General features: G+C 35.0%; 3 protein-coding genes across 4 annotated transcripts in view; 1 reads left to right on the top strand and 2 right to left on the bottom strand.

The window, feature by feature from the left end:
- Positions 1–27,844, top strand: part of LOC136410613 (uncharacterized) — a 48,757-nt gene that overhangs the window by 1,968 nt on the left and 18,945 nt on the right. The gene's annotated exons all lie outside the window — the stretch shown is intronic.
- Positions 387–10,038, bottom strand: LOC136410510 (uncharacterized). Its single transcript, XM_066392701.1, has 5 exons — positions 9,732–10,038; positions 7,902–8,683; positions 7,507–7,853; positions 1,587–1,654; positions 387–1,526 (listed from the first exon to the last, which is right to left on the bottom strand). Exons 1-5 carry the CDS (start codon positions 9,964–9,966, stop codon positions 394–396), a joined length of 2,565 nt encoding a protein of 854 aa, XP_066248798.1. The 5' UTR covers positions 9,967–10,038; the 3' UTR covers positions 387–393.
- LOC136410601 (transcription elongation regulator 1) lies at positions 13,573–27,139 on the bottom strand. Of its 2 annotated transcripts, XM_066392826.1 has the most exons (19): positions 27,024–27,139; positions 26,789–26,946; positions 25,965–26,104; positions 25,112–25,293; positions 24,655–24,789; positions 24,296–24,416; positions 21,548–21,799; positions 21,269–21,457; positions 20,804–21,086; positions 20,433–20,701; positions 20,097–20,295; positions 19,804–19,956; positions 19,584–19,734; positions 16,577–16,825; positions 16,280–16,441; positions 15,664–15,810; positions 15,322–15,612; positions 15,055–15,224; positions 13,573–14,783 (listed from the first exon to the last, which is right to left on the bottom strand). In XM_066392826.1, the coding sequence occupies exons 2-19, from the start codon at positions 26,941–26,943 to the stop codon at positions 14,657–14,659; spliced, it is 3,375 nt and encodes a 1,124-aa protein (XP_066248923.1). In that variant the 5' UTR covers positions 26,944–26,946; positions 27,024–27,139; the 3' UTR covers positions 13,573–14,656. The 2 variants fall into 2 exon arrangements, with proteins under 2 accessions (XP_066248923.1, XP_066248922.1); XM_066392825.1 differs by having other exon boundaries at positions 26,789–27,110.

Here is a 27,844-nt window from a genome sequence, read left to right as displayed (position 1 = left end):
GTTCTGAGATATTAACGTCAACTTATTTTTCTTTCAGTTGTTTTGATAATAAGATTTACTCCCCCTATATCTTGAATTCCTCCTGTTCTCCTAAATAAATGACTTATTTTTTTTGGCAGACGTTCAAATCCCTAAATTTATTAAACCAGAGATCACAAATAAAACTGCAACCAGCGAGCGGTAAAGTATCACTTTCCACATTTGTTAGATAAATAACTGTGTTAATCTTAAAATCAATAATTAGGCTTCTAATCAACTTATTAATACTTTAGCTTAGGTGATAAGACTCTGAAGAGTTAAGAAGAAAACGGGTCCTCTAAGTCGTACCAAAACCTGACGTCAAGAATAGCAATAAAACTCTCAATATGTTTATATAAATGTATTTGTTTTGCATTAAACTAACAATGCTTTAACAGACAATCTAGGCAAAACATCGACAACCTCCCGGAAACTGTCTATAGTACAAGCATAGCAATACCCACCTACCAGACTGCTTTTGCAAGTAAACCATGGCAAATATTCAGAAACATCTTCACACAATGGCATGAATTCTTCAATATAGGGATTATTAACACCTATCAAAACAACCCCTGCGCGTGTTAGAGGGTTGAAGGCGACTTTGTAGAAAATCTCAGGAACTGGAACAGCCTTGGTGTTGGAATCGATGAACAGGTACAACTCAGTGTCTTCCCCAGTTAGTTGATGAGGTAGTGTGGTAACTCCATGCACACCCGTCCAAACCCAGAGGTTTTCACCTGTTAGCTCTATATAATCCCTTAAGTTTACTTCAACTTGATTCCAATTGCCCCCGTTGAAGGTGTGCCATTGGGGAGCAATGTTTTGCATATAAAAAGTCGCGTTTTGTTGTGCTGCGTAGAACCCATCAGATCTTGCCGTCAAATGTCCCCTCGCCAAGAAGTAATTACCAGATTTTTTTATGAATTTATTTGAGGAAGATGAAAGTCCTATTTGCTTATTTATAGTCCTTTTCTGCTGATCTCTCGAGTAAATATTCTTAATTTTCTCCATAGAGTAGATTTCAGAGCCTTGAAGCCAGCTAGGTCTAGGAGTTCCCTGTATTCTTTGATTGATGGCAGCAGTCTGGGTTATAAAAGTATAGTAAGCAATCTGCAGCTCCACATTGAAGCAGATCATGAGGAAATTCAAGAACCTTCCATCTCCTAGAAAGAACCCGACCTCTAATTCTATACCGTCACTTGCGCAAGTACGCCCATTGTCTCTGATATCCCTCCAGGGGTGGCCACTGCATCTGAGCGACTTCCATCTCACCAAATCTCCATCACTGGTCTGGAAGGTTGCTTCAGAAATACAAAGGGCCATCAAAATTGGGCTTCTGGTGGACTTGTTGTTGATCAGAACATTACGACCAGGGCATAAAAAGTCGATAGAGGTACCTAAGTCGAATCTCAAGACATTTTCACCCGGTTCTGGATAACTCCAGTCACTACTACCCGATAAAACTATCAAGGGGTGGGGGTCTACTTCGAATGGGTCGATCACACATTCTGAAATTTCGTTTGTTGTAGTGTTTAACGGATGAAATAAATGAATAAATTTGAACTTACCATTCTTTATCATTATTGCGCCAAGGGCTATATGGTACCAAAAAAGAAGGAAAGTTAGATTTTGCATGCTTAGAAATATTCAAAGTTGTTAAAAATGAAGACCAACGACCTGATTCTCTGGTTGTTGTGCGAAGTCTTCATGGATTCACAAAATATAATAGCTGTTGGGTAATATTCCTTATTGTATACCGACCTCGTGTAACGGTATGTTGTACAGCATTTTGCAGCAATTCTTCGAAAGGAGATTGTTTTGTTGTGGTGTTTTTAATGAAGCAGTTTTTACCTTTAATAGCTTATAATAACATCATACTTTATAAATTTAATAACTTAGAATGTCGATAAAGGGTTATGATCAATACATATATCATACATACTCTTCACGGGAGGATTGATTTACAGTGAAGTGATTATTAAATTATATACAAGGTGTTCTACAATGATTACATGGTTTACTTTTAACAAGAAATGTTATATAAACATAAATACCTAAGTGGTTGGTTACCGGAATGCAAGATATTAAAATCTGAAATATTTCTAAGATATTTAGACTTTTGAGGTAATTTCTACTCTTAAAGATATTCATTATGTAGCATCTCAAGTGAAACTCAAAATCTACAGGGTGATAAGTCCCTATTTATATCTTCCTATATAGGGTAATACCTCAAACCAACCATCAATCTATAGACTTTCACCTCCGACTGACATGGTATATCGCCAGTATATTTAAGAGTAGCATTCACCCCAAATTTGAACCATGTAAATATCTCATAAACTATAGGAGCAGGAAAAAAGAATTGTAAACCATCTTAAAATTTGAACACCCTATATTTCGAAACGAAGTCTTAATCAACCTCGTATTGCTCGAGTGACGTTGGAAGTACTAGAATATATTTATTATACTTTTTTTTAATAGAGATTGGAGAAATGCATTTACGCACACCAGACCGTTGCTGTTAAATTGTTGATCGGCCTGGTAATGTGGGACTTCAGTGTTTGAGGCAATAGCTGACCACCCACTAAAATCCTTTTCCTCTCTTCACCCTGAAACCCTCCCGGAACCGCCTTTCGGCATTACTTCAGAGGGAATATATGTCGGAGATTTATTAGTCTTTAAGATTTGTAAAAATAGTATTAGGATAGACAATAAGATGAAGGGCAGGCTGACAGGGCCTAATCTGATTAATCTGAAGACAAAGCACTGTCGAACGAGGTCACTATTGCCACGACGCGCTTAAGTGGCCATATGTGCTAATTATTTGGGTGACACTAAACTATTGGTTCCTTCGTAATAGGGACTAGCAGATACTTTTCCCACGGTTCTGAAGGACTCACCAGAACTGGGAAAGTTAAGACAACAGGGACAAAGAACTGGCAGTTAATAGATTGATGGGAAGAAGAGCGGTAGTGGAATAGTGAACTGGTTTGTCTGTCTCTTCTATCTTTCTTTTCTCTGTTAACAAAAAAAGCGATATACCAAATACAAAAAAGAATGGAGAATACTTCACAAGTTACTCCGGCATATATTATACTAGATTCAGGATATCTATCTAAATGGACCATAATTGCAAAAGGTTTATTTGCGGTAAGTGATCTGTGTTTAATTTAACCTCGCTCCAAGTGGTTTTTGTCATTGTTTATATATTTTGGCTAAAACATAAACAAGTTATATGTTATTTCGTTTCGCGTATCGTGTCCAAGGTCAGACCGAAGAACTGTACGCTCCCAAAAAAGGGTGTAAAGGTATTTGAATGTGGTTTAAAGGTCATTGTATCGTTGTTATCATTCGTCTTGTGACTAGTACCTTAGCTAAGTTTTGGAATTAAGTAACTTTATAAAAAAAAAACTTTTATTAAAATAAAGATTACAAGACCAAATATTCTAATTGCTACGATTAATTTACGAGAGCAAAAGATACTTTATCGGGATGCGCTCCCTATTTTATATTCAACAAACTGCAACTTAAGCAAGGTGTAAAGTTCCATATTGGAGTGAGGAATTCTTATTGTATGGATTCATTTTAGATGAACTTATTTAACCCATATACAAGGAATTTGACAACATAATTCCTTTGCAAAAGATGTCGATTCTTAGATGATTCAGCTACGTAGTAGCAAGGCAAATAAGATATTCGAAATACGAAATAAACAAACATCGAGTTAGTATGAAATTCTAAATTAGTATTATTCTCGAGAAACCTCTAACTTCTTTTTCTTCTGAAGTTCTCTTTGCGACAAGTCATGTATTTTTTATTCCGTCGGGGTATGTTTGCATAATGAAGGTACTGCCTTGAGTTTGGAACTTTAGCGTATCCTTTTCAAGGATGATCAGCTGTACCTTGACAAAAGGCAGATAGTACCGATATCACTTTGTAGATGATTCACTCGAATGTTAGCGCTGTGCCGAACAAGATGTTTGTAATGTGCGTTCCACTAATAATCTGAGTAATCGGGTTTTATTTTGTTCTAAAGACTCGTGAGGTACGCCGTTGATATATCCATGACTTAGAGAGTGAAAATGGATATTGCTGACGTGAGTCTGGTTAACGTTTTTGGTGCTCGGGAGTCACTTTTGATTGTTGTTTCTTGTGGTTTACAATTAAGTTTTGTGAGGTCAATGAGAAAGACGTAATAAGAATTTTAGTTAAAAGTTGAAATCATTTGCAATTTTGGCTTTTTTGAAAAGTACTTAGGACCATCTTTGGGCGTGGCTGAAGAATGATATCACAACTTGAGCTGTTTCAAAGATTTTAAAATTTTTTTATGTTTCAGGTCTTAACTACTTACGCCTCTACGAGTCGAAATTAATATGAAACTATTAATTTATTTCGAAGACTAAAACATTTTTTTTTTTCAAGAATGAATATTGATTTTTTTTGTGTTTCAGGTTTCAACTATGTACGCCTCTGCTTCAAGTCGAAATTAATTTAAAACTGAAATTGTTTGGAAGATTTTCAAAACTTTTTGCAGAAATTAATATTAATTTTTTTGTGATTCAGATCTCAACTGCGTGTTAAGTTCAAAATGTATCTGCGACTCACATTCAAATTGGAATTTTTAGCATTAAAAACGTTCGATGTTTTTTGGACCCCTTCTTCTTAAATAAATAAAAATAATTTCAGTTATTTGTTAAATTATGTATACTATTTTTAAAATTACTCACAATAATACAGTAAAATCTCCCTTGACGGACACCTCCGATAAGCGGACCTCTCTAATAACCGGACAGTTTTCTGGGGACCAACTCTTTCCCATAAGATATTCTAATAAATATTTCTCTATTAAGCGGACTGTCTATTAAACGGACACGGACATTGAATCTAACTCCATTTTTACATTTTTTCTCTCATAAACGGACATTTATTTAGCCCGCGACCAGGAAATAATTTTCGAATGAACGTTGCCGTTCCTTTTAATATATTTAACGAATGGCAACGTTTTGCCTGGCCGCACGTCTTTCGTAGGGGAATTACCGGACTCCCGAAAGGCATATTATGTATGTATAACCATGCCACTATTTTTGTCTACTACATTTGTATTTAACGCAACGTTCGGAGTAGTCGTAGTAGTAGTAGTATTTCTCCTTGTGTGTTTTTAGTGTTTATATGTTAATAATGGCTCCAACAAAACGTCTGTTAACTTTAAAAGAAAAGCTGCAAGTAGTGGAAGTTTACGATAGAGAAAAACTTAGTGTACGTAACTTAGCGGCCCGATTTAATATAGGAAAAACCCAGGCAAGTGAAATAATTAAGAAGAGAGAACAACTATTAAACAGTTGTGTTACATCATTTAACTCGGAGCAGAAGAGATCATTCTTCAAAACTAAGGGATTTAACATCGACAAACTAACTTATGAATGGTTTGTTAAAGCCCGGAATAAAAATTTTCCTATATCAGGGCCTATAATTCGATCAAAGGCGAAAGAACTTGCAGAAAAAATGGGGTACCAGGATTTTCGCGCTTCTTCTGGATGGCTTGAAAAATTTCGGATTCGACACAACATTACGTTTCGTTCAATTTCAGGAGAGGCTGCTACTGTCAATACGGAGCACGTCGCCATTTTCAAGAACAATATTTCGGTGTTACTGAAACACTACGAGCCAAGAAATATCTATAATGCTGACGAGACTGGCCTTTTCTTTCGTGCCTTACCCGAAAAAACATTCGCTTTAAAAGGTGAAAAATGTGCGGGTGGAAAAATGGCCAAAGAACGCCTCACTATTTTACACTGTACAAATATGGCAGGTGAGAAGGAAAAGCTTTTAGTTATCGGAAAATCAGCAAGGCCTCGTTTCAAGAAGTTGGACCTACGTACTTTACCTGTCACGTGGTATTCAAATAACAAATCTTGGATGACAAGTAATATCATGACAGAATGGCTACAAGTGTTTGATCACAAAATGGCCAGGGAAAAACGGAAGATTTTATTATTTATGGACAATGCCGCTTCTCACCCAAGAGACCTCAATCTGCAGAATATCAAAATAATTTTCTTACCACCAAATACGACAGCTTTGTGTCAACCATTGGATCAGGGAATAATAAAGAATTTTAAAATATGTTACCGCTCAATTATATTAAGACACATTTTAATAAAAATGGACAGTGTTAACAACGCTAATGAGTTAGCCAAATGTATAAATGTACTGGAGGCGGTGTTTTTCATTCATTCAGCTTGGAAACAAGTATCTTCTACGACCATAAAGAATTGCTTTACTAAAGCTGGGTTTAGATATGAAGTTACACCAATATCAGGTGAGGGTTGGGACCCAGATGACGAAGTCCCGTTATCAAAACTTGCGGAGGTGTGCAAAATGATGAGACATGCTGGACATGAACAAACTGATACAGATGCTTTTATTAATGTTGATAACGCTGTTCAAGTTGAAGATCAAGAAATGGAAGTTTCAATTTCTAATGAAAACACGGAAGAGATAGACTCTGAAGATGAATCGGATACGATGATATACAACAATAATATGAGCGATAGTAAAATACATTCTTACAGTGACGCGTTTAATAATGTAAATAAATTAAAAGAGTTTTCTTTGAAGAACAGTGATTTGAGAGGATTCGAAATGTTAAGTAAGTTAGAGATACATTTTGAAGAGGATTTTATGAAGAAAAAGACCCGTCAAACTTCAATTACTGAGTATTTTACTTCTAAACTTTAGTTACCTAAATATGTATGTATATATGTAGTACATACATGTACATACATATACGTACTTGTTAATTTCTCATTTTAAAATATTTCTTTTTTTGTGGCTGATTAGTTAAGATTATTCTTATTTTACTCTCTTAATTGAATAAAATATTTATTTAATAAATAAGTTTTAAAAAACCCATCTATATTTTCACATTTTCTAATAAGCGGACACCTCCTATAAGCGGACAAATAGAAGACGACCACCGGTGTCCGCTTATGGGAGATTTCACTGTACATAAATTATCGCAATAAACTAATTAATTTTAATACCTATTAACATCGACCACTATTACAGATAAGTCAATAACATTATAGTATTATAATAAGTACCCAAATGTAGAGAATGAAAATCCCTTTACAATGATGTATCATTTAACCCCCTTTGCCATTTACAATATTTGAGACGGTGGCTCTACGGGATAGAGGGTTGAAAGAGGCGCAGTAAATTCTGCATAACAATTTTTCCTCCTTGATAACAAAATAGAAGTATTCTGATGATTTAAAAAAATTTTATCCCGTTTCAAGATAATAAAGGTAGGAAGTTTTCAAATTGACACCCTTTATAAATTATTTAAATACTCAATAAGCTTTAAAGCAGAAAATAGGGTATTTTAATTGAAATTCCGGTTTTATCTAGATAATTATAATTTCATCTGGCTCAAAGCTATTTTCAAACATAGCATAATAATATTACACCAAATATGTCTTTTGTTACAACAATAATCCCCTTTCGGCAACATATGGTATATAAGACACTACGTATCTCAAGCTTGTAATAGTACAAGCATAACAGAATCCCAACTCTTGATTATTCCTATCACAATGCAGCCAGGTCAACTTATCAGAAACATCAAAGCACAATTTGTTGAAAGTCGCATTGTATGGATTATTCACTCCTATCAGTGCCACGCCTTTTTCAGATATGGGGTTATAAGCTACTTTCCAAAATATCTCTGGAACTGGTAGAGCTTTCGATGTTTGGTTTACGAACAAGTACAACTCTGTTGGTTCTCCAGTTATTGCGTTGGGCAGGGTTGTCACTCCATACACTCCTGTCCAAACCTAGATAAAAATGTTGCGTCATTGACCAAATGATTAAATATAATTTACCTGCAAGTCTACTCCATTTATTGAGGCATACTCCCTAACATCCATCTCAATTTGATTCCAATTCCATGCATTAAATTTCTGCCATTGAGGAGCAATATTCGACATGAAGAACGTAGCATTCTGTTGAGCAGCATAATATCCATCACCTCTGGCTGTCATGTGACCTCTGGCCAAAAAGAATTCAGTATCGTCTTCAATATAAACCTGCGAATCATCTGTCAGATTCAACAATCGATTCACGGTGGCTCTCTGATTGTTCCTATAATACAGATTTGTAACAGATCCTATGGTATACAATGCACTTCCTTGCAAAAATCTCGGCCTTGGAGTATCAAGCACCCTGTGATTTATTGCAGATGTCTGATTGATATAAGTGTAATAAGCAATCTGCATAGCAGGATTAAAGCAAATGGTTAAAGTCCTTATGAATCTGCCATCAGAGACTGAGAAGCCGCTCTCAAGTTCCTTTCCGTCTGTAGCGCAAGTGTTTCCAGTATGTCGAATATCTCTCCAATTGTAGTCGCTGCATCGTAGATCAGCCCATTCAACTAAATCACTGCCAATCTGGAATTTTGTGTCTGAAGAGCATGTCCCAACTAAAATCTCGCTTTCTGAGTCGGTTTCTCTAATGAAAATTGTCTTTCCTGGACAAATGAAGTCAACGTTTTGCCCTGCAGGAATTCTCAGAACTTTTTCCGGCCATGTGGGAAAAAGCAAGGAGGAGGTTCCTGAGAGAACAAACAGTGGATGCGGGTTTGCCTCAAATGGATAAAAGACGCATTCTGCAATAAAATATTTCAATGATTAAGATGTCGTGGTAATGACGGTGTTGACTTATGCACATTTATTCAGCAGTAATTTTGTATTGATTTAAGTTTCATTTTTTTTACTTCACTTTTTTTATCACTGTATTAAATGGAAAATCGGGCCTGACTAGGCAAAATGTCTCATAATATGTAAATTCTTATACTAGGAGTATAAGTAAAGATTTCCAAATACACACATGGCTATTTGATGATAATTCAATTCAAGGATCATACTTTTGCTCTATGCAGGACTGAATAGAGAATTGCAATAATTTTCTCAAGGAAAAATTTCTATTTTTCTAAATTCTCAAAACCACCTCAAATTGGAACGATTACCCTGTATAGGACATTATACAGAAAATGTGATCCAAATATTATGTAGAATCGAAAAATAAAATAATATACTGGGGGTCCCATTTGAAAAAAGCAAGTTGACAGCTATTTTCGGTTAAATTGGAAGTGACAGGAACTTGAAAATATTTTTAAAAAATAGTACACGTCGAAGTTAACTCCAAATTTTCAAATTCCTATCACTTTTAGATACTAGTAAACTTTTATCAACAGGTTGGGGGAATAACGTTGTGTAGGGAGATGTAAGAGATAACTGGGCCCATTAAAACATGTCAGCACATTAAAAAAAAAACATTTTAAAAATCGTCAAATATTGCATATATGTATTTTGATCGATAGTTTAATTACCTTTTTTTATTTAAGCAGATACATAAAATTAATCTGTCACACTCTCAAGTCCCTAAAGGGATTTGTGTTAAAAATTGAATCATTTTTTGGAATTTCGAAAAATTAACTCCAACGATTAAATTAAGCCCAAAGAGCCATATTGTATAGCTCTAGTTTTATAAAGAAAGTCCAGGACCAGAACTTTCCTTTTTTATTTTTAGTTGTTGTCTGTATATTGCTTTCATTGAATAAAGTCAGTCTTACTTGTATCTTCAACCTACGTGTTCCATTTTAACAATTTGAGGGCATGGTTATTCACTCACATACAATAAGCTGAACAACTTACCTGTGATAGGTAGGTCGTTGTCTTCATGACTGTAGTCCATTAACCAATACATGATTCCCACAACTACCCCTGCAGTGACCACTATGGCAATGACGATACAAATAAAAGTAACTGTTTTGGATACCATTTTGCCACGATCACCAGAAGGACTGAATAAAATGTAAGCTAACCTTTTATATTTTTCCTTCCACGTGGGATTGCTGTTATTTTCGATAGTATTGGGAAGATTAGGCATCGCGTTCTTGTAGATCCTGATTGATCAATCTAAGCCTTAATTATAAAATAATAAACCGATTTTCTTGATATACATAAAGTATCAATAGTAACGGAACGATATTTTTCAGTAAAGCTCGGTTTCAACGAATGAGATAATACTATCTTGGAGGATTATCGATGATATTATCGCTTATTTATGCCTTTCATAGTGCGCGCTAAAGGAAGATTAAAATGAACACATACGAAGTATGTTCAGGAAAAAACGGGTATTTTAAATTTTTGGAAAGAATTGTATTTATTCGACTACGTCAATTTTATTCCCTTCAAAATAGTCTCAGTTAGTTAAGATACACTCATGCCAGCGCTTTTACCAATACCAATACCCGAAACACTTCTGAAACTCAACTTTGGAAAACTATTTAGCTCTTTCAGCGACGCACATTTAATCTCGTCTAATGCTTGCAAAACGACGACCTTTTAAAGTTCTCTTTATTTTCGGGAACAAAAAGGAGTCGCACGGAGCCATATCTGACGAATATGGAGCTTGTGGTATAATTACAGTATTGTTTTTGGACAAAAATTCACGAACAAGCAATGAAGTGTGAGCGGGTACATTATCATGGTGTAAAAGCCATGAATTTTTTCGCCCCAAATCCTGGTGTTTTTTTTCGATTTGCATCACGTAAACGACGTTGAACCTGCAGGTAATATTCTTTGTTGATCGTTTGACCTTATGGCAAAGACTCATGGTGTACTATGCCATCAAAATCGAAGAATGCTCTGAGCATTACTTTCGCATCCGATCGCACTTGTTAAGCTTTTTTTGGGATTAGCGAACCAGAATGCCTTCCCTGGGATGATTGAGTCTTAGTCTCGACGTCATAACCATAAACTCACATTTCGTCACTTGTTATGATATATTTTAGTAGTTCTGGATCGTTGTCGATTACATTTAATGACTCATGAGCAGGTTCTATTCGCCATTGTTTTTATTCGAAATTCAACAATTTTGGAACAAACTTTCCAGTCACATGTTTCATAACCAAAACATGCGAAACAATTTCATGGCATGAACCTACTGATATACCAACATCTTCAGCAACCTCTCTGATTGTAATTCGCCGAGTTTTCAAAATCATTTCTTCCACCTTTTCTTTGTTTTCATCTCTTTTTGATGTGCTGGGCCATTCAGTGCGCTCGTTATCTTCGAGGTCTTCACGGCCTTCTTGAAAACGCTTATATCACTCGTAAACCCTTGTTTTACTCATGGTTACAATTTTCCGTTATTTTCTCAACATACCTCGTATACAGGATTTGAAAAAATGTGGTATTTAATTGCACATAAATCAACTAAGTAATAATGTTGTAATTTTATGTTTTTATATGTGTTGTTGATTACCACAAACAGCAACAGTCTAGTAACAATAATCAACGAATTTTGCTAAATACTTTGATAACAAAAATGAGCTAGACCTGATAGTAATAAAAATTAATACTTCAAATTGAGATTAAGGTATGACAGGCAATATTATTTCCAGTGATAATTAAAAAATGAACCATAACAATACTACTCGATATGCTAGTAAAAATTGTTTTCCAAATTAATACCGCAAAAAAGATACAAAGAAGTAGTACATCGGAGGAAGGAGGTCCTTCTGAAATAAATATATTGTACTCATAGGCAATTGCGATTCTACTAAAGTACTGTAAAGAGCGTTGAATTTCTACAAAATGTGCACCTTTTCTTTTGTTTTTTGAGAATTTCATTCTACATTTTCTCAATTTTCTAGAACTTAACCACTAAAAGTAGTCATCTGTAGTTAAAATTACTTAGATCTCAGCTTTGCGGAATTTGGAGAAATGTAGCTTATGATCTTCAGGAGATATTCATATACATATTTTTTTTCAGTGTACATGCATTTTCTTGTAGTTTCTGAAATTTTCATTGGTAATGCTTCTCAATTTGGGAATCTAAAAATATTTAACTTGTGCTTAAAATTTCATCTAAGAAAAATGGCATTTAGTGGTGACGTAGTTTCTATGGATCAGAAACTGTACAAGTTATAATTTTTATCCGAGCCTCTTCAATGCTTTCTAAGACTTACATTTCTTTATTTTTCTTCAACTTGAAATAACAATGATATTCTTTAAACGGTCATAAAACTACCATACAAAGCTTGAGGAACAAAAACAAAATTAACGTCTGAAGAAAAATCTAAGTTGTATGTTATTGGCCCTTTAACTTCCAGGAACTTTTCTGATGTGTGCTCATGTTGAACGTATACACCTTGCTGAAATATGACAGTTTTATCACTGAGCTCAAGCGCTTAAACACGTAAAACTCGAAAAAAAATAAGCACACTTAACGAAGTTCCAGAAATTAAAAGATAGAACACGAATCTTAAATCAAATAGCTTCAAATTCTTGAAGATCGGCCTTGTGTAGGTTGAATGAGGTTGCTACTCTCCCTTTGAACAATCCCCACTTCTAATAAGAGCTGAAAACTAGAAAACGACCTTTGCATTATTCTTTAATTTCTCCAGTTGTTCTTTTAACAGCAATATTTTACCTATAAGACAAGAAATCTTCCAATTGGAAATCCTTCAGCAATATTTATGCATGTCTATGGTGGTCTACTTGATGTCTCATATGAAGGTTCTTGTCTGTTTAAGAAAAAAGGAACTGTTCTACACGATATTGAGGAGCCCACATAGCATCCAGACGTTGCTATTCTATTATGAAACATGCCATTTTGTTGCGCCTAAAATTGTCTCTTGCTAAAGTATCGTTAATCATTAACAATTTTTCCCTGAAGCAAAGCGATTAAAAAATGCTTCAGTTACCGTCATATAAGAATTTTCTTTGCATGAATACAAAGCAAATTCAAAAGAAATACGTCGCTTATTTTCATAACACTAGCAGGAATACCTTTGAAAACCTTCATAGATGAAACGCAATTATACTGGTGCATATAAAACTTTTCAAAAATTAACTCCGCTGCTGCAATAAAAACAATTTCTACATAAATAACACTCTAAAGGATTGTGAAACTACACAATTTCCTGCAATTGAAAGCTATTATTTGCTTTGGCGCTGCGACGATACTCAGAAACTCTACCATGAACGAATTAAATTGCTTCTCATTATACAAAGCCTCAGCCCTAAGGGATAAAGTTAAGCAGAGAATAAAAGTAGTATACGAAGTACTTTCGGCAAAGCATTATTTTCAAATTTTCCATCGCTTTTAGAAGATTGGAACGGTTGAACTAGGTACATAATTTGCGTCTTTAGATCCATGCTCAACATTACAGAGGTAACATAACGTTGAAATATTATACAAATTAGAATTGTTGAAAATGATTACTTTCAGCTAAGATGCAAGGATGGATCTAATTTAAATAAATAAACAAAACGAGATTCAATTGTGATTAAAACCTAAGGAAGTCATTTTAAGTATAACTGTTTCTCGTATCTCCAGCGCTATGTAGTAAATGTGTATATGATTTTGACGGGGATATGCACTATAAACATTTGGTTCTACATCCTTGTTGCTATTTTATGGTGAAAATGAACATCCAATATTAAGGTGTTGAAGTCCGTGGATTAAATCCAAATAAAACTACCATTCTTTTAAATTCGTTTAATGCTATATATTCACAATATACGTCAAGTACTATAGAAAAGTGCATAAAAGTGGTGAAACTAACTGCCCAAATACGGACATAAACAAAAATGTTTATCCTTTTTAGTGAATCAAACATGGAACCCAGCTTACTTTTAACAAATACATATCAAGTGGAAATAAAAATTGGATAAACGTAAACTGGGCTTATAATCCTGAACTGAAATATTTCTTCAGTAAAAGTAAAAAAGTAAATTCCAAATAAATATTTGGGAAATTTAACACATATTAGTGTTCAATCATGCAGTTACTTACAGTTTAGTTTTTACTCTGAAAACAAAATCCAGGGTTACATATTTCAAGGTGTGATTTTTTCGGTCATTTTATGGAGAAAAAATGGGTTCTCAAACGCTTCCTTACCGAAATACAGTGTTATGCAGTATGTCAGAGTTCAGGTTAAGTTATTGAATGAACTAGTTTTTCAGTTATGTTAAATAAGTAATATTTGGATTGATGGGATTTTATGATAACTAAAACCAAGCAGATTTGTAGTAAATAATAGTAAAAAAGTACTTTCTAAATATCATTTACTGTTTTACATTCTCATGAAGAGCCCAAACACAAATACGGGAAAAGTGGTAGAGCCAAATAAATTTCTAAATTAAACTGACAATTCAGTTTTCAAAGACAAACAGTCAGTGGCACACAATAAAGAAGTTTAATTAAATTGTAACTTTTAACATGCGGTATTTCGGTAAATAAGCGTTTGCGGACTCACATGCTCATAAACTTTTCTTTATAAAATAACCCGCAGTATCATACCCTGAAATGTGTACATAAGATTTTAGAACACATTGTATAAAGTAATTAATATATGGATGTATTCTATTAACGTTCATTAATAGGTCGTGTAGAGTAACCAAATTACATTCCACTTGAAAGTTTAATTTCTTCAATCACTTCATTTCTTATAACCGTTTTAATAAGCAGAAAGATCATACATGGAGTAATCGGTTTATTTTTACTGCAAACAATATTTTCTGCGAAATCTACATAATATAAATAACACTGCTGTTAAACACTAAACTTATTTTCCTCTTCTGTTAGGTTCAGTGGCAGTCGGTGGCGGTGGAGGGCCCCTCCTGTCCAATTCTTCCAAATAATTCAAAACCAGTTGTGTTCTCTCTTGAGGAATGTGGTCCAGAACCAAAAACCTAAATAAACCTCGTTAAATCATCGTTTTTGCCTAATGCAAAAACACGAAAACCAGGGACTAAAAACTAAATTATAAATCAATACCAGAAAATATTAACTATAAAAAATAATAAAAATAAAATTTGGCAGCCCCATTTACAGCATATTAAGTCTCTAAAAATGGCAATTTTTCTTCCATTTATGTAGAAAAATTTAACTATTAGACATGTTAGATCTTGAAAATTACTCAAAAAAGTTCATATTGAACTACAGCTCATTTAAAACATTTACCTTCTGTCGTTCTTCAAAATATCTTCGATTTCTTGCATATGATTTTGATTCTCCCTGAGCAAAGTCAAGGACTTGTGGGTGATCAACTTAGTCTCTTGAAGTAGTTCTCTGAACTGGCTCTTTGCGGTTATAAGCTTGTCTTTAAGATAGTCCTTAAACTCCCTTTCACACTAAAAACAACAGGCTTATTGGTCAAAGAATAAATTTTCGTTGAATTCCAAATTAAAAAATTGTCACAGGAGAGAAATTTCACTTAATTAAACTTACCCGATCACTGGAGGCGAACTTGGAATACCTAGGATCATCTCTAATCAATTTCTTCACATCCTTCCAACTGCTGACTAACGTGACATCAGAAGTTTCGTCGAGCATTTCCCGGAATCCCTGTCGTTTTTTCTTCATTAGAGCCTCCACATGCTCGTTGAAAAGTTTCTCCTTTTCGTCGCGGGACAGTGAATCGGCAAGATCCCACCTGTGATCTTTTTTCAAAAGACGCTTCACTTCCTTCCAGCTTAGATCGGTGTTACGTACCAAGTCTACTAAGAGTGCATTAAAGTCCTGCAACAATAAATTAAATATGAACGTTTAAAGATAATTTTGGAATTTAACCTGTCTCGCTTCCTCTCGTTTGTGCTGTTCCCTTTCTTTGTCTCTGTCTCTCATATGCGTTGCCAACGTGCGCTGAACTTCTTCTTCGCGTCTTTTTAGGCTAGCTTCCGTTTTGGCTTGACGCTCTTTCTCGCGTTCCTCTTTAGCCTATACAAGAAAATACAAAGATAATTAAACAAAAATACAGGGTGTTTTGAAAGTTGAGGCTTTTACTCTAACAGGTTAGGTTTGATCAAGTTAGTTATAGAACTCTTAAAAATCAATAATCTTGTCATAACGTCAAAGAAAAATATCACAAAAACACATTTTCAGCGGATATGGAGACGTTCACTATAGATCGAACTAAATAAAAATAAATAAATAACGCAGCGCAGTATTTAGATTTGATTTACTGGTCTCAGAAGTTTAAAAATATTTTATTAATTTTCAGTTAATTCGACATTTAACAGTTAGCATTTAGCATGGGGAATTAAGCAATTTATGGTGAAATAATTTACATTTATGAGTACTACAACCTGTTGAACGTTTTAACCTCTCAACAAGCTTATCATAAGCAAATGAGTTTACTGAAAATTATATCTCACCCATTGCACTAAATATATTATTACATTCTCACCTTTTCATTGTCAGATTCATTTTCGGCCTCAGGCTCTTCCCCTTCTTTTTCCGAAGTGTCGTCATTTTTACCTTCATCTTTTTTGTCCTCATCGTCAGCTTCACCTTCTTTAGATTCCTTGTCTTTCGAGTCTTTGTCCTCCTTCTCTTTCTCGCGTTTCTCCTTTAACCGAAACAAAAATGTATCGTAACGTGACAAGTACAAAACAAACTTTTGATTTTGCATCCTGCTCAAATATCTTATTTCACTTCATATCAATCTACCAGATACTTCAACACATTTCTTTTTTTAACTTACATCTTTCCTCTCCTTGTCCTTCTTCTTGCGCTTATCCTTCGACTTGGACTTCTCCTTCTCATCCTTACGGCGTCTCTTTTCTTCCTTCAACATCTTGCAGTACTCCCTAAACCAGTCCTCGCGCAAGCCATGCGAGTCCACGGCTTTGTAGCGCGCATCAGAATCGAGTTTGCGCTTCACCTCGGACCAATGCGCGTGCCGGTCAATATCAGAATGTTCCCGAAGCATCGCTAGAAAGTCTCTCTTCACCTGTAAAAGTTCGAAAGTCAGAAACGTGCCGAAATCCAGCGTCTCATCTACTCGCTAATGATGCTGAAAAATGCTAAAGAATGTTACTGAGTAGAATTTTATTACATTGACGAGAAAATTGTATGCCACTCATGCTGTATTAATCGAATTAATCGTAAATTATGAGCACAGTAAAGTGCTTCAGCAGACACCTGAAAACAATCGATTAATTCTGCAAAGGAAAATCAAAATTAGAGTATGTATCTGGAAAAAATATATGTTATCCTTATACATAATGATGTATATCAGAAAATTGAAAGAACTCGCAAGAAATGCGAACTCTCTCCTGAAAAAAAGTGTCATTAAAATATAAATAAACAATGATTCATAAACGTCGACAAATCCTGAAATAAAAAACCATTAGCAGATATAACATGGTGGCATTTTCTTACGAAAACATCAGTTTAAAGCTCGACATCAATAGTGACCCAATTAATCGAACACACATTTCGGAAAATGGGCTAGTTTACCTTGCAAAATTTAATCACCGTGACATTGAGTTTCACCTATATGATGGGTGAAATTCAAAACCCACAAAAATTACCAGATATAGGACATGAAAGGAAAAACTAGCCCATATTTGCAGTATAGAAAACTCTTGGTCTTAAATGTATTGTTTTATGTACCGTCAAGTAAAACTAAGCTCCGAGAGACCTCAATTGACAACAGACAGTGTGTCGATCCATCGCGTTGTGCGGGGGAATGCGACAGAAAGACAGTTATTGACGGGCTCACGCTGCACCAGCACACTCATCATTCTCTCTGACGACCAGGAGCTAAAGAACACTGTCAACTTTAGAATTTTGGTTGGGCTAAATGACTTACTGGAAACTTAAAAGTAGGTGTACTCTTATAAATAGTTGGAATTCTAAGTGCGGCTCGATCCATGCGGCTGGAAAAGCCCCACGAAAGGCTAAATGATGGTCGTCTATTGGGTGCTGTTAGAAAAACAGCACGCTAAAATGTCTCCTGAAATAATTTGTTTGTGCAAATAAGTTTCTGATAAATGTGAATAAGGGAAGCAACGTCTGGAATAATAGATCATTAATATTCGTTGATCCAGCTAAATTTAAATGAAGTGTATGTACTTCTTATTTGCACATACTATATCATCAATCTTTCATATCACACAATATACAAAACTATATATCTCTAAAGAGTGTAATTATTATTAGTAATTTATTCTTATTTTGAGCTCACATACGACAATTTTGAGATAAAATAAGGAACATAAAAGATCTCTTGTGATTATGGAAATGTCTTTGAAGCACAACTCTTAAAAAAAATTCTCAAGCCATTATTTTCTACATCAATATGATAGGCTCGAAATATGAATTAATCAGTCTTTTCAAACCCCAGATGTTTGTATATTGTAAAAAGTTTAAAGAATGCCGTGCAACCATAGAAAATTGGCCGCATCCGAGACGTCCAAAATGTTCGACAATACGAACAAACATTGACTGTAGAAACAGCTCAATTCTTGTTAATAAAAGATTATCTGGATTTATATATATATATATATATTACCGAAAAGGTTGCTTAAGATGATCAAAAACAACGACACTTGTTAAACATTGGGCGGAACTCTACATTCACCATCTAGTTCAGATTTCTAACAATGTTTTCAGTTTGGTATTGCCTAGCTTAAAATTTTAAAGCTATGATGGCGATACTAAGTTTGCATATAATGGCTTCACGTTCAACCAAAAACATTCTACAAATGGCATTGTTAAATTCCCGCAACGACAACAAAAGTATATTGCCTTAGAATGTGAAGAAATTATAAGGTTTTATTGCTGACATGTTGCCGTTAAATACAAAGTATTTAACAGTAAAAATAAAATGTCAGTTTATTTTTGAATGTTTTTCGTATTTTTCTATTTATTGCTGTATAACAAAATCTCCTGAATCCCTTTGAAGACCCAAAAATCTTTTTTAAGGATTATGCATCGGTGAAATTTCACAAAAAAGTACCTTTGTGCAATAGTACAAGAAGGATGCGTTTCGTTTTGAAACATTAGTTAAGTTGTTTTGAGGAAACCTAGTTCTGGTTAATTGTCCTTAAATTTTGTTTTCAATACTTCAATTGTTATTGCTTAATTCATTTTTGGAAGATAAAGTTTCATAACATGGAAATTCGACAGCATCTGCATTTCATAGAACCGTAAGGTAAACCGTAACAATTTAAGCGTATTATTGATAACCGCTCAAAATCATCATTGCAAGCTTAAAATAAAAATCGAAATATCGCCGATAAAATCCAAGTCCTCCTTTCTCCAGAACATATACTTTACCATTACACCTACAATCGCAGGAGACCCCTCCTACGAATACTGCTGGATGACTATCTATTAAATGGAAGCTACTTGTGCAACGTATCAGTCACAAGTGAAATGACACAATACGAAAAAAGTGAAAGTATGAAAGTCACTTTAAAAAGGATACCAGCCAATATAAATCACTAGTATGCAAAAATTCGACAGGAGAACAAAATTTTCAAATTTGGGAGGAGGAACAGTTAAGAAAGGAAATGTTATCAAACCTATATTGACTTGTATTCGGATACTTTGATCTCATTACTAAGATTGTTTGGCTCCTCCCATTTGAAAACACATTGACCTCAATTGCCGTAAATAAATCAATTGTATATAACCTAAATTGACACAACAAGGTTGCAATAAATTATCGGCATCAGCGGATGAAATCCAAGGAAACTTACCGCTTCTCTTTTCTGGAACTTTTCCTCCTTCTCGCGCCTGCGCACCTCAATGAGGTACTCATTGAAGAGACTCTCCCTTTCCCGCATCTTATCTACGCCCTTAAAACTCTCGTCGCGAGAAAACTTTTGAGCGAAATCGCTAAAGGACGACCTAATAAATTGAAAAAAAAAAAAAATGCATAAGCACTACGGCAGTTGTCGGTGATTAAACGAGACTTACTTGCCATGTAGGTGTGCTTCGGTGAGTAATTTTTTAAAGGCGTCCTTCTTTTCTCTTAGTTTATTCCGTTTTTCTCTGCGCTCCTCCTCGGCACGTTCTTTCACGTACTTTTCGAATACCTGTTTACGCTCCTTGGAAGTCAATAAAAGATACCTAGAATTATTAAGTATTGAAAATAAACAGCCCCTGTTTTGGTTAATCAAAAAATGACAATAAGGTGATTATTAAAAGCATTTTAAATTGTTTTGATGTCGATTTTTTATTGAAACAAAAAATAAATTATTTAAACTCACCTGGAATCGAAGACAATCTTGTGCAATTCCTTCTCCCACGTGCTAAAAGCCGAAACCTGTTTTTCGGCTAACATTTCCTTGAATAAGTTTATTCTAGTTTCAAGGGGGATAACGGCGCGCTCCTTGGCCGCCCTAACTTCGGCCTCAATGGCCGCTTCCTTACCAATGTCAACTTTTTTAGCTGGTGTACCATTTGCAGCTAGAATAATAAAACGAACATCAATAGTGATCGAAAGTTTTTTTTTGAGAATGACTGCGAAAATTATATTTGTTTTGTATCAAAGTCTCATGATGAAATTTACCTCACTAAGTCGTAAGTAGACAAAAAATACTTACAACCCGCATCAGATTCCACTTTAGCCTTCTTGGCAGGCGTCTCCCCCTCGCTTTCACTGTCAGACGACCGCTTCGTCTTAGTGGGCGTTTTGGCTTGCGCAACGTCAAGCTTATTAGCGACACTGGTGTTCGCCAGTGTATCTGGCGGCGTCGAGACCATTTTCTCAACATCACTGCGCTTAACCAATTCATCCGGACGTTCCCATACCGAGGTACGAGACGATGGATTGTAGAAGAAGACTCGACCGTCTCCCGTCCATACAACGCACCTTTAAAGGAAATAAAAATAAAAAAACAGTTTGAGTTTAGGTAAAACATTAATTATTAAAATCTTGGGTTTTAAATTATTAAAACCTAAAAGTGCGACTTACCAGGGAGTGCCTGGTACAGGAGTACTTGAAACGGGGCGCGACTTGTCCTGCGCCTTCTTTTCCTTCTCCTTTTCATCGTCTTCCTTTTTCTTCTTGATTTCCTCCTGCAGCTTCTCCAGTTTTTCCTTCGCCTCTGCTTCTTTCTGTGCCTGCGCCTCCTGCTGCTTCGAGAACTCGCCATTCACATGCGAGTTATTCTTACCTGAATCGGAAAGGAAGGCTGGAAGGGGCGTTTCAACCTTTGGTTTGGTCGAGATTCCCTGGGAGGCTGCCAATTTGGCACCTAAGTAAATTGATGTTTCAAAAAAGAGAAGAAATTAGGGAAAACTGAGATTTTTTTTTAAATATCCATAAAAATGCTAAAACTTAACGTCAAAGTAGAGTCAAATTTAAGAAAAAATTATTAGCTTCAACCAGGATTGAAATAATTATTTTTTACTTTGTATGGTTTCTCTTACTACTTACTTTCTAGTTCTTTTAGAGCTTTAGGTTTTTCCCACACTGACTCGCCTTTCTTAGCATGGTGGTAGTAAAGACGCCCATCAGGGGACTTATGCTCGGTCCATTCCCTTGCCTTTTCTATTATATCCGGATCTATTTTTGAAAGTATTTCTGCTTCAGTGATTGCTGGTTGAGCACTGGGAATACTCACAGCTGTAAAAGCCATATTAAAAATGAATATCAATATAGGCTATTCCAAATATACTCCACAAAATTCCTCAAATAAGCAATTAATTTACTTACGAGGTGGCATAAAACCTGGTGGTAAACCCCAAGGACTTCCTGGAGGCATCCAACCCGGCGGACCCTGTCCTGGAGGCGGCATCCCGAAAGGAGGCATCCCAAATGGTGGAAATCCACCTGGAGGTGGTCCGAAATTCATACCTGGTGGGGGACCCATCATACCCGGAGGTGGACCCTGACCGGACGGCATTTGTCCCGGTGGTAACATGGACATTTTATTGCCCATATCTTTCATTGAGTCCTCAACTTCAACTGCCGGAAAAAATTGTAAAATACACCACTTCTTCTTAATACGCCAATCAAGACTACTTAAAAAGTATTTTATACCTATTTTTTCCTATTGTCTGTTGTCTAGCCTAAATAGTTACAAAAAAGAACCGTGTAGATCAGGCGAGTTCGGTTTGCAGATATACAGGGTGTCAATTTGAAAACTCGTATCTTTGCAAAAATATTGATTCTTAGATGATTCAGTCCAGTGATAGCACAAAAAATAAAATATTCGAAATGAGGAATAAACTAATCGAGATAGTTTGAAACAAAAATTGTTTAGCAATATCTTCTTTAGTTTCCGAGATACAGCATTAGTTTGGACTCTCATTTTTGTGATTTTTTAATGTTGAAAAAAAGATCCGAAAAGTGTCTTTCCAAAGCTCTACGACCTTAATGGTAGTATACACGGTCAACATATGTAGGTTCCAAATATTTAATTGTAATTTAGGAAATTAAATTCAAAGCTCTTGTGTTTCAAGTGTCAACTGTTTGCGTCTCTTGTTTGAGAGAAATTATTTGTCAATTTTGACTCTTCCGGAGACAACTCTAACGGTTTCCAAAATTTTTTAAGTGTCGAGTACGTCATCCACAAACATGTTATTAATAGAAATTACAAATTCTGGATATTTTCGTGGAAAGTTGTCTCTGCAGGATCGCAGGCATGATGCTTATAGCTATCGTTCATAAGATAATTAAATTTATTAGATCACATACATCATTTAGCCCTCCAAGATGTTAAGTTTTAACAGATCGAGACAAAATGTTAAGATTGGTAATGGCTTTAGCTTTATTATACATATATATATATATACACATAACATGACATCTTAAATTATTATTCTTCTCAAAAAACCGTTGATTCCCTTTTCTATCGCTTTGCTATAGGAAATGTACTTTTTATTCCGTTCGGTATGTGTGTATAATGAAACTACTGCCTTGAATTCACAACTTCTTCCTCATTTAACTAAATCTGGAAACATCGCACATTACTTCCTGTTGCGTATCGTTTCCTAAGCCGATCAGCTGTAGCTTTACAAAAGGTACAGCTGATCGTACCGATATCAGTTCGTATATGACTCACTCGAATGTTAGCGCGGCTATGAACGTGATATTTGTTACGCGCCGCACTAATAATTGGGATAATCGGGTTTTCTTTTGTTCTAAAGAGTCGTGGGATTCGCCGTTGATATATCCATGACTTAATAAGTGAAAATGGGTGGCATTTAAGTGTCATCTTGTAAGTGAAAGTGAATGTTGTTGATGGGAGTTTGATTCACGCTTTCGGTATTTGGGGAAGAATTCTGATTGTTTCTAGTATTTTGAAGTTAAATTTTGTCAGATAAATGAAAATGAGGTAATAAGAATTTTAATTGAAAGTCGAAATTATTTGAAATGTTTACTCTTCTGGAAATTACTTAAGACCATCTTTGGATCTGACCGAAGAACGATTGAGTTGTTTTGTAGATTTAAAAAGTATTTTGTGTTTCATATCTGCTTCAAGTCGAAATTAATTCGAAATTCAAACTGCTCTAAACATTTTTTTCAAGAATTAATATTGAATTCTTAGGAATTAACATTAAATTTTTTTTGTGCTTCAAAAGTTGATTGTGTGTTAAGTATAAAACATATCTGTGACTCACATTAGAATTAAGATTTCTAGCACCAAAAACTTTGGCTATTCTTTCCTATCTTTTTTGCTACTCATAAATAAAAATAATTTCAATTCTTTTTACTAACGAATTATTGCAATAAATTTTTAACTGATTTGAATACTTATTAACATCGGCTAGTACCACGGATAAGTAAATCATATTTTATTTTTATAATAGATACAAAAATTTAGGGAATGAAAAACTCTTTAAAATGATGCATCACTTAACCCCCTTTACCATTTCAAATATTTGAGGGGGTGGTTCTGCGTGGTAGGAGATTGAAAAAGACGCAGAGAATTCTATATAAAAATTGTTCCCCTTCGATAACAAAATTGACGTGTTTCGATGATTTTTTAAAACTCTATCCCGCTATTCCCCCTTCGATATAATAGGAATGGGAAGTTTTCAAATTGTATAATTGTTATTATAATTGTAAAATTGTATTCTCCTGTATAAAATGTACGCATAAGCTTGATCGAGCATACGAGTTCGACAATTTGCTGCGAATTGGATTCACTGCTGTATTTTTAAGCAGATTCATATAACCTTAGTCCCGCCATACGGTTTGAGATAGCTATAATGACATAAAAAGTCGACGCCTTATGCACGTTTCAATATACTTATTTTACGATTAACAAATAAAATTGCGATTTCAGCAGAAAATTGGCACCGAATTCACATTATGTTTTCAATATTTAACTTCATAAATTGTATTTTTACAATATGAAACATGATTCTACAAGTGAAGTTTAATTCAGAGGGGATAGTATGTTGCCCCATGACAAATTAAACATAATATTCCCAATTTAACATTTAAAAAAATTACCTTTTCCTTCTGGTTTGTTTGTGACACTAGCCTGTGCTACCGCAGCCTGCGCAGCTGTTGAGGTATTTTGGGGCTGAACGTTAGGTCCGCCAGTAGCTTGAGCCATTGCTTCAATTTGTTCCTATAAAATTCCATAAATATTCACTAATATTCATTTACTGAATCTAATAATAAAAAAAGCAGTGGCACATGTAAGTTTTATCATTATTCTTTAATTTTTGTAAAAAAATTATCGGTTCATGCCATTTTTGGAACAAGTCAGAAAACAAGAAAAGTTCTTACGAGTTTTTTGCTTACAGTATCAAATTTAGTGTTAAGCTTTATAATCCCTTAAAACCATGATTCAAGTTCTTACATACCTGGGTTACAACCTTGACATTAGGTCCCTCAGGTTTGGTCCAGGTTGTCTCACGTGTTCTTGCGTTATAATAATACGACTTTCCCTCGCCAGACTTAGTCTCAACCCACAAATCATTCAACTCAAGTGTGCTAGGCTAAAATTGACAAAAACAAAATTTTATAATGATAAATAGGACAACATATGATTTTTATGTTAAAACTTGTAATCAGAATTAAAGTGTTGTGCCAAAATGTTTCTACATAAGGGAAAATTGCCACCCTGGAAATAATGACTGATACAATACAATCTGATGCTTTACTCAACATGTAGGTCTTATCTATCAAGGGGTCCAAAAGTGGCCCCTTTGATTCAATTATTGAGTTGAGCAGTTGATATACTACCAACAAATTACGTTAACAGTAAATTCTCACACATAAAAGGAAAAAATACCAAAAAAATTTTTTTTTAAAGCTTACATCAATAGGCTTGGCAGGAGCACCTTCTGCAAAACCGCCAGGTGGTCCGCCTGGAGGACCACCCATCATAGGCCCTCCAAATGGTGGATGCCCACCCATCATATTGGGTGGAGGTCCTCTTGTTCCAGGAGGACCCCAATTTGGACCACCTTCATTAAAATTAGGAGGTGGACCATTAAATCCTGTAATAAAGGAAGAAGAATGCTGTCTTATAATTATTTATTTAGTAAGATTTGTTAAAACCAGGTAAGTGAGGAATGAACTCAAACAAGTATGTAGTTAGCTTGACAAAAAACTACAGCTGTCTTGAGATTCAGGATTATTTGACAGCATAGAAGCATGTTTTGTGCTGCGAATCCAAAAGAAAAATGTTAATTATCATAAAAACAGCCTTATGTCATGACACAATCAAATGAGCAAAGAACAAATGAAGCACCTACTTAATACACTTACAGGAATAAAAAATATAAATTAATTTTGTTTTATTAATTTTCTTTTCTAACATTGCAAAGACAGTACAAGAACAACAATGCAATTTTAACCACTTGGAGATTTTTCAAGTTTTTCTAATCTAACCTTCAAGGCACAAAGGGTTCTTCAAAATATTTAAATCAACCTGTATATAAGATTATGTATATTTTAAGTAATACCATTTAACATTAAGTTCCCACTAGAGGATTGGTTTGAAACTATAAAACTTGGCTATAGGCCCTCTATCTGTCTAAATCTGAATCCGTCAGATTCATATTGATTATACTTGTTCTTGTTCATTTACACTCATCTGGAGGGCATCTTAAAGGAAGTCTTGCTCTAAATAATAGTGGCAGTTTGCCACCAACCTCTCTAAACATACCTGGTGGTGGTCCAAAGCCTCTGCCACGAAATCTTGGAGGTGGGGTTGATCCAGGTGGACCAGATACTACTGGTGGACTGCCCATGAGTGGGCCTCCCACGGGTGCAGCTCCCACTGGTGGAGCTTCTGACCATCTGTTACTGCAAATGAAAGTGTTTTGGTTTTATTTATAGGTATATAGTGATTTTTTTAGGTATAAACTAAATATGCAACATTTCCCAGCATAAATATTCTGTAAGTCTGCACACTGGCTTTGTCCTTAAGCATAACTTAAATAGAGAATGTTGTAACTAGAAGTGTCATATTAAACCATATTTAAGGAGTTGTGGTAGCAATGAACTTCATATGATTTTACTTCCAAACTTAGTTTATTGTCATACCAAATTTGATTGATAAACTGAAATTGGAGGGAATCTTTGTATAGGCCTAGAACACTTAAACTCGACTTGTGTATCTATGGAAAATACAAGGGTAGGCTGGAATAAACATGACATATTACAGTATTATTTATTTGTGTGTTAGAGTTTTTAAGATTTGTTAGAATTTACTACAAGCAGCTATAGTATAAGTACAGCTTTTGCAAGTAGGAGTGTAAGGTCGATATTGATGTTCTCATTTCCCTATTTTACAGTTCAAAGTCAGTAATTTAACTCATTGATCATGAACAGTATATTATGGAAGTATGTGATATTAACATAAGTTAATCGTAATCGGAAATAAAAATGTAAGTTTTTTTAACTCTAGTATTTGACAATTTTTAAGCGTAGCTTAGTTAAGCCAAGCTTATAGTGAGGTTGTACAAATATAGATTAGTATTTTCTTACCTGAATCTGCTCTTGCGTTTCTCAGGAACATCCGCGGAAACATCTTCATCGAACCCACCAACATCATCACGATCGAAAGCCTCCTCAGCAGAGACTTCATTCTCGCCGGTGGTTTCGGACACCTCCATTCCATCTATATTTTCAATTTCCTCCATCGTCTAAGTTCGATTAAAGTTGATTTGCTTTAGCACTTGGCTGAAAATGGGACTTTAAATAGGCCTTTTTAGGAACTTACAGGAAATCGGAGCTATTGTTTGGTGGAAATGAGAAATTCAATTGTCACATAAACACGAGACCGTCGCCATCGAAAAACCCATAAAACCAAACGCAACACAGCTTGTCAAACTTGTCAAGATCAAAGTCAAAAACGTGACGACTTGCAATTTTCCCAGAAACCAGTAACGTAAGAAATAAAAGTAACCGCTTTGGAACTGGATTAGTTATTGTTTACAACAATTTAAGCAATAAATAGATGGCGTCAGGTTATAATGAAGCGTATAACACATTGTGTTATATTGTTTTTGGCCCTAATGATCACTTTCCATATTGTCAAGAATTAAAGCGATAAAAAACCTTGCCGTGGACAGTGAACCATAAAATAGAGCGTTAATTAAGGAAATTCTTATTTACTGTCAAGTATCTGAATACCAACGTACTAATAGATGAATCTATTCAAGTCGTGAGTCCAATATTTCAACGCCACATTGAGTATCTTTTAATGATCACCCCTTTTGACGGATTCGAAATAAGAGCTTGCCATCTAGTGTCGAAATTCGATATTAATGTTAGTCACTGACAGTACCACAAAGCGCATTAAATATGTTTATAGGTCTCAGCAATTTTGTCGCACGTAAATTATGAATTTTAAAGGGTCAATTAGAAGCCTAAACTATCGAATTATAATTCCTTTATAGGGATTAGAAACTCCAAGCTGCTGAGCCCCAATCAATATCTGGCTAAACTGATTATGCGTTAAAATGTGTTAAACACATATGTATAGCAAAATAATGTAATACCTACCTGCATTAAAATGCTGGGGCGACACTTCACAATTGA

The sequence above is a fragment of the Euwallacea similis genome, chromosome 8 (assembly GCF_039881205.1).
Source record: "Euwallacea similis isolate ESF13 chromosome 8, ESF131.1, whole genome shotgun sequence".
In the NCBI taxonomy this organism is placed as follows: domain Eukaryota; kingdom Metazoa; phylum Arthropoda; class Insecta; order Coleoptera; family Curculionidae; genus Euwallacea; species Euwallacea similis.
The sequence above is the reverse complement of the archived record's forward strand: the minus strand, read 5'-3'. Positions and strand labels throughout refer to the sequence as shown.

Coding starts and splice junctions, on each gene's coding strand:
- LOC136410510 (XM_066392701.1), bottom strand. CDS start 9,966: ATGCCTAATCTTCCCAATACTATCGAAAATAACAGCAATCCCACGTGG. Junction 1,655..7,506: donor GCCGAAAGGGGATTATTGTT/GTAACAAAAGAC, acceptor AATATTTCTAAG/CATGCAAAATCTAACTTTCC. Junction 1,527..1,586: donor CGCAATAATGATAAAGAATG/GTAAGTTCAAAT, acceptor ACGAAATTTCAG/AATGTGTGATCGACCCATTC.
- LOC136410601 (XM_066392826.1), bottom strand. CDS start 26,943: ATGGAGGAAATTGAAAATATAGATGGAATGGAGGTGTCCGAAACCACC. Junction 16,826..19,583: donor AGTTCCAGAAAAGAGAAGCG/GTAAGTTTCCTT, acceptor GAACTTTTACAG/GTGAAGAGAGACTTTCTAGC. Junction 15,811..16,279: donor ATGAATCTGACAATGAAAAG/GTGAGAATGTAA, acceptor TTTCTTGTATAG/GCTAAAGAGGAACGCGAGAA.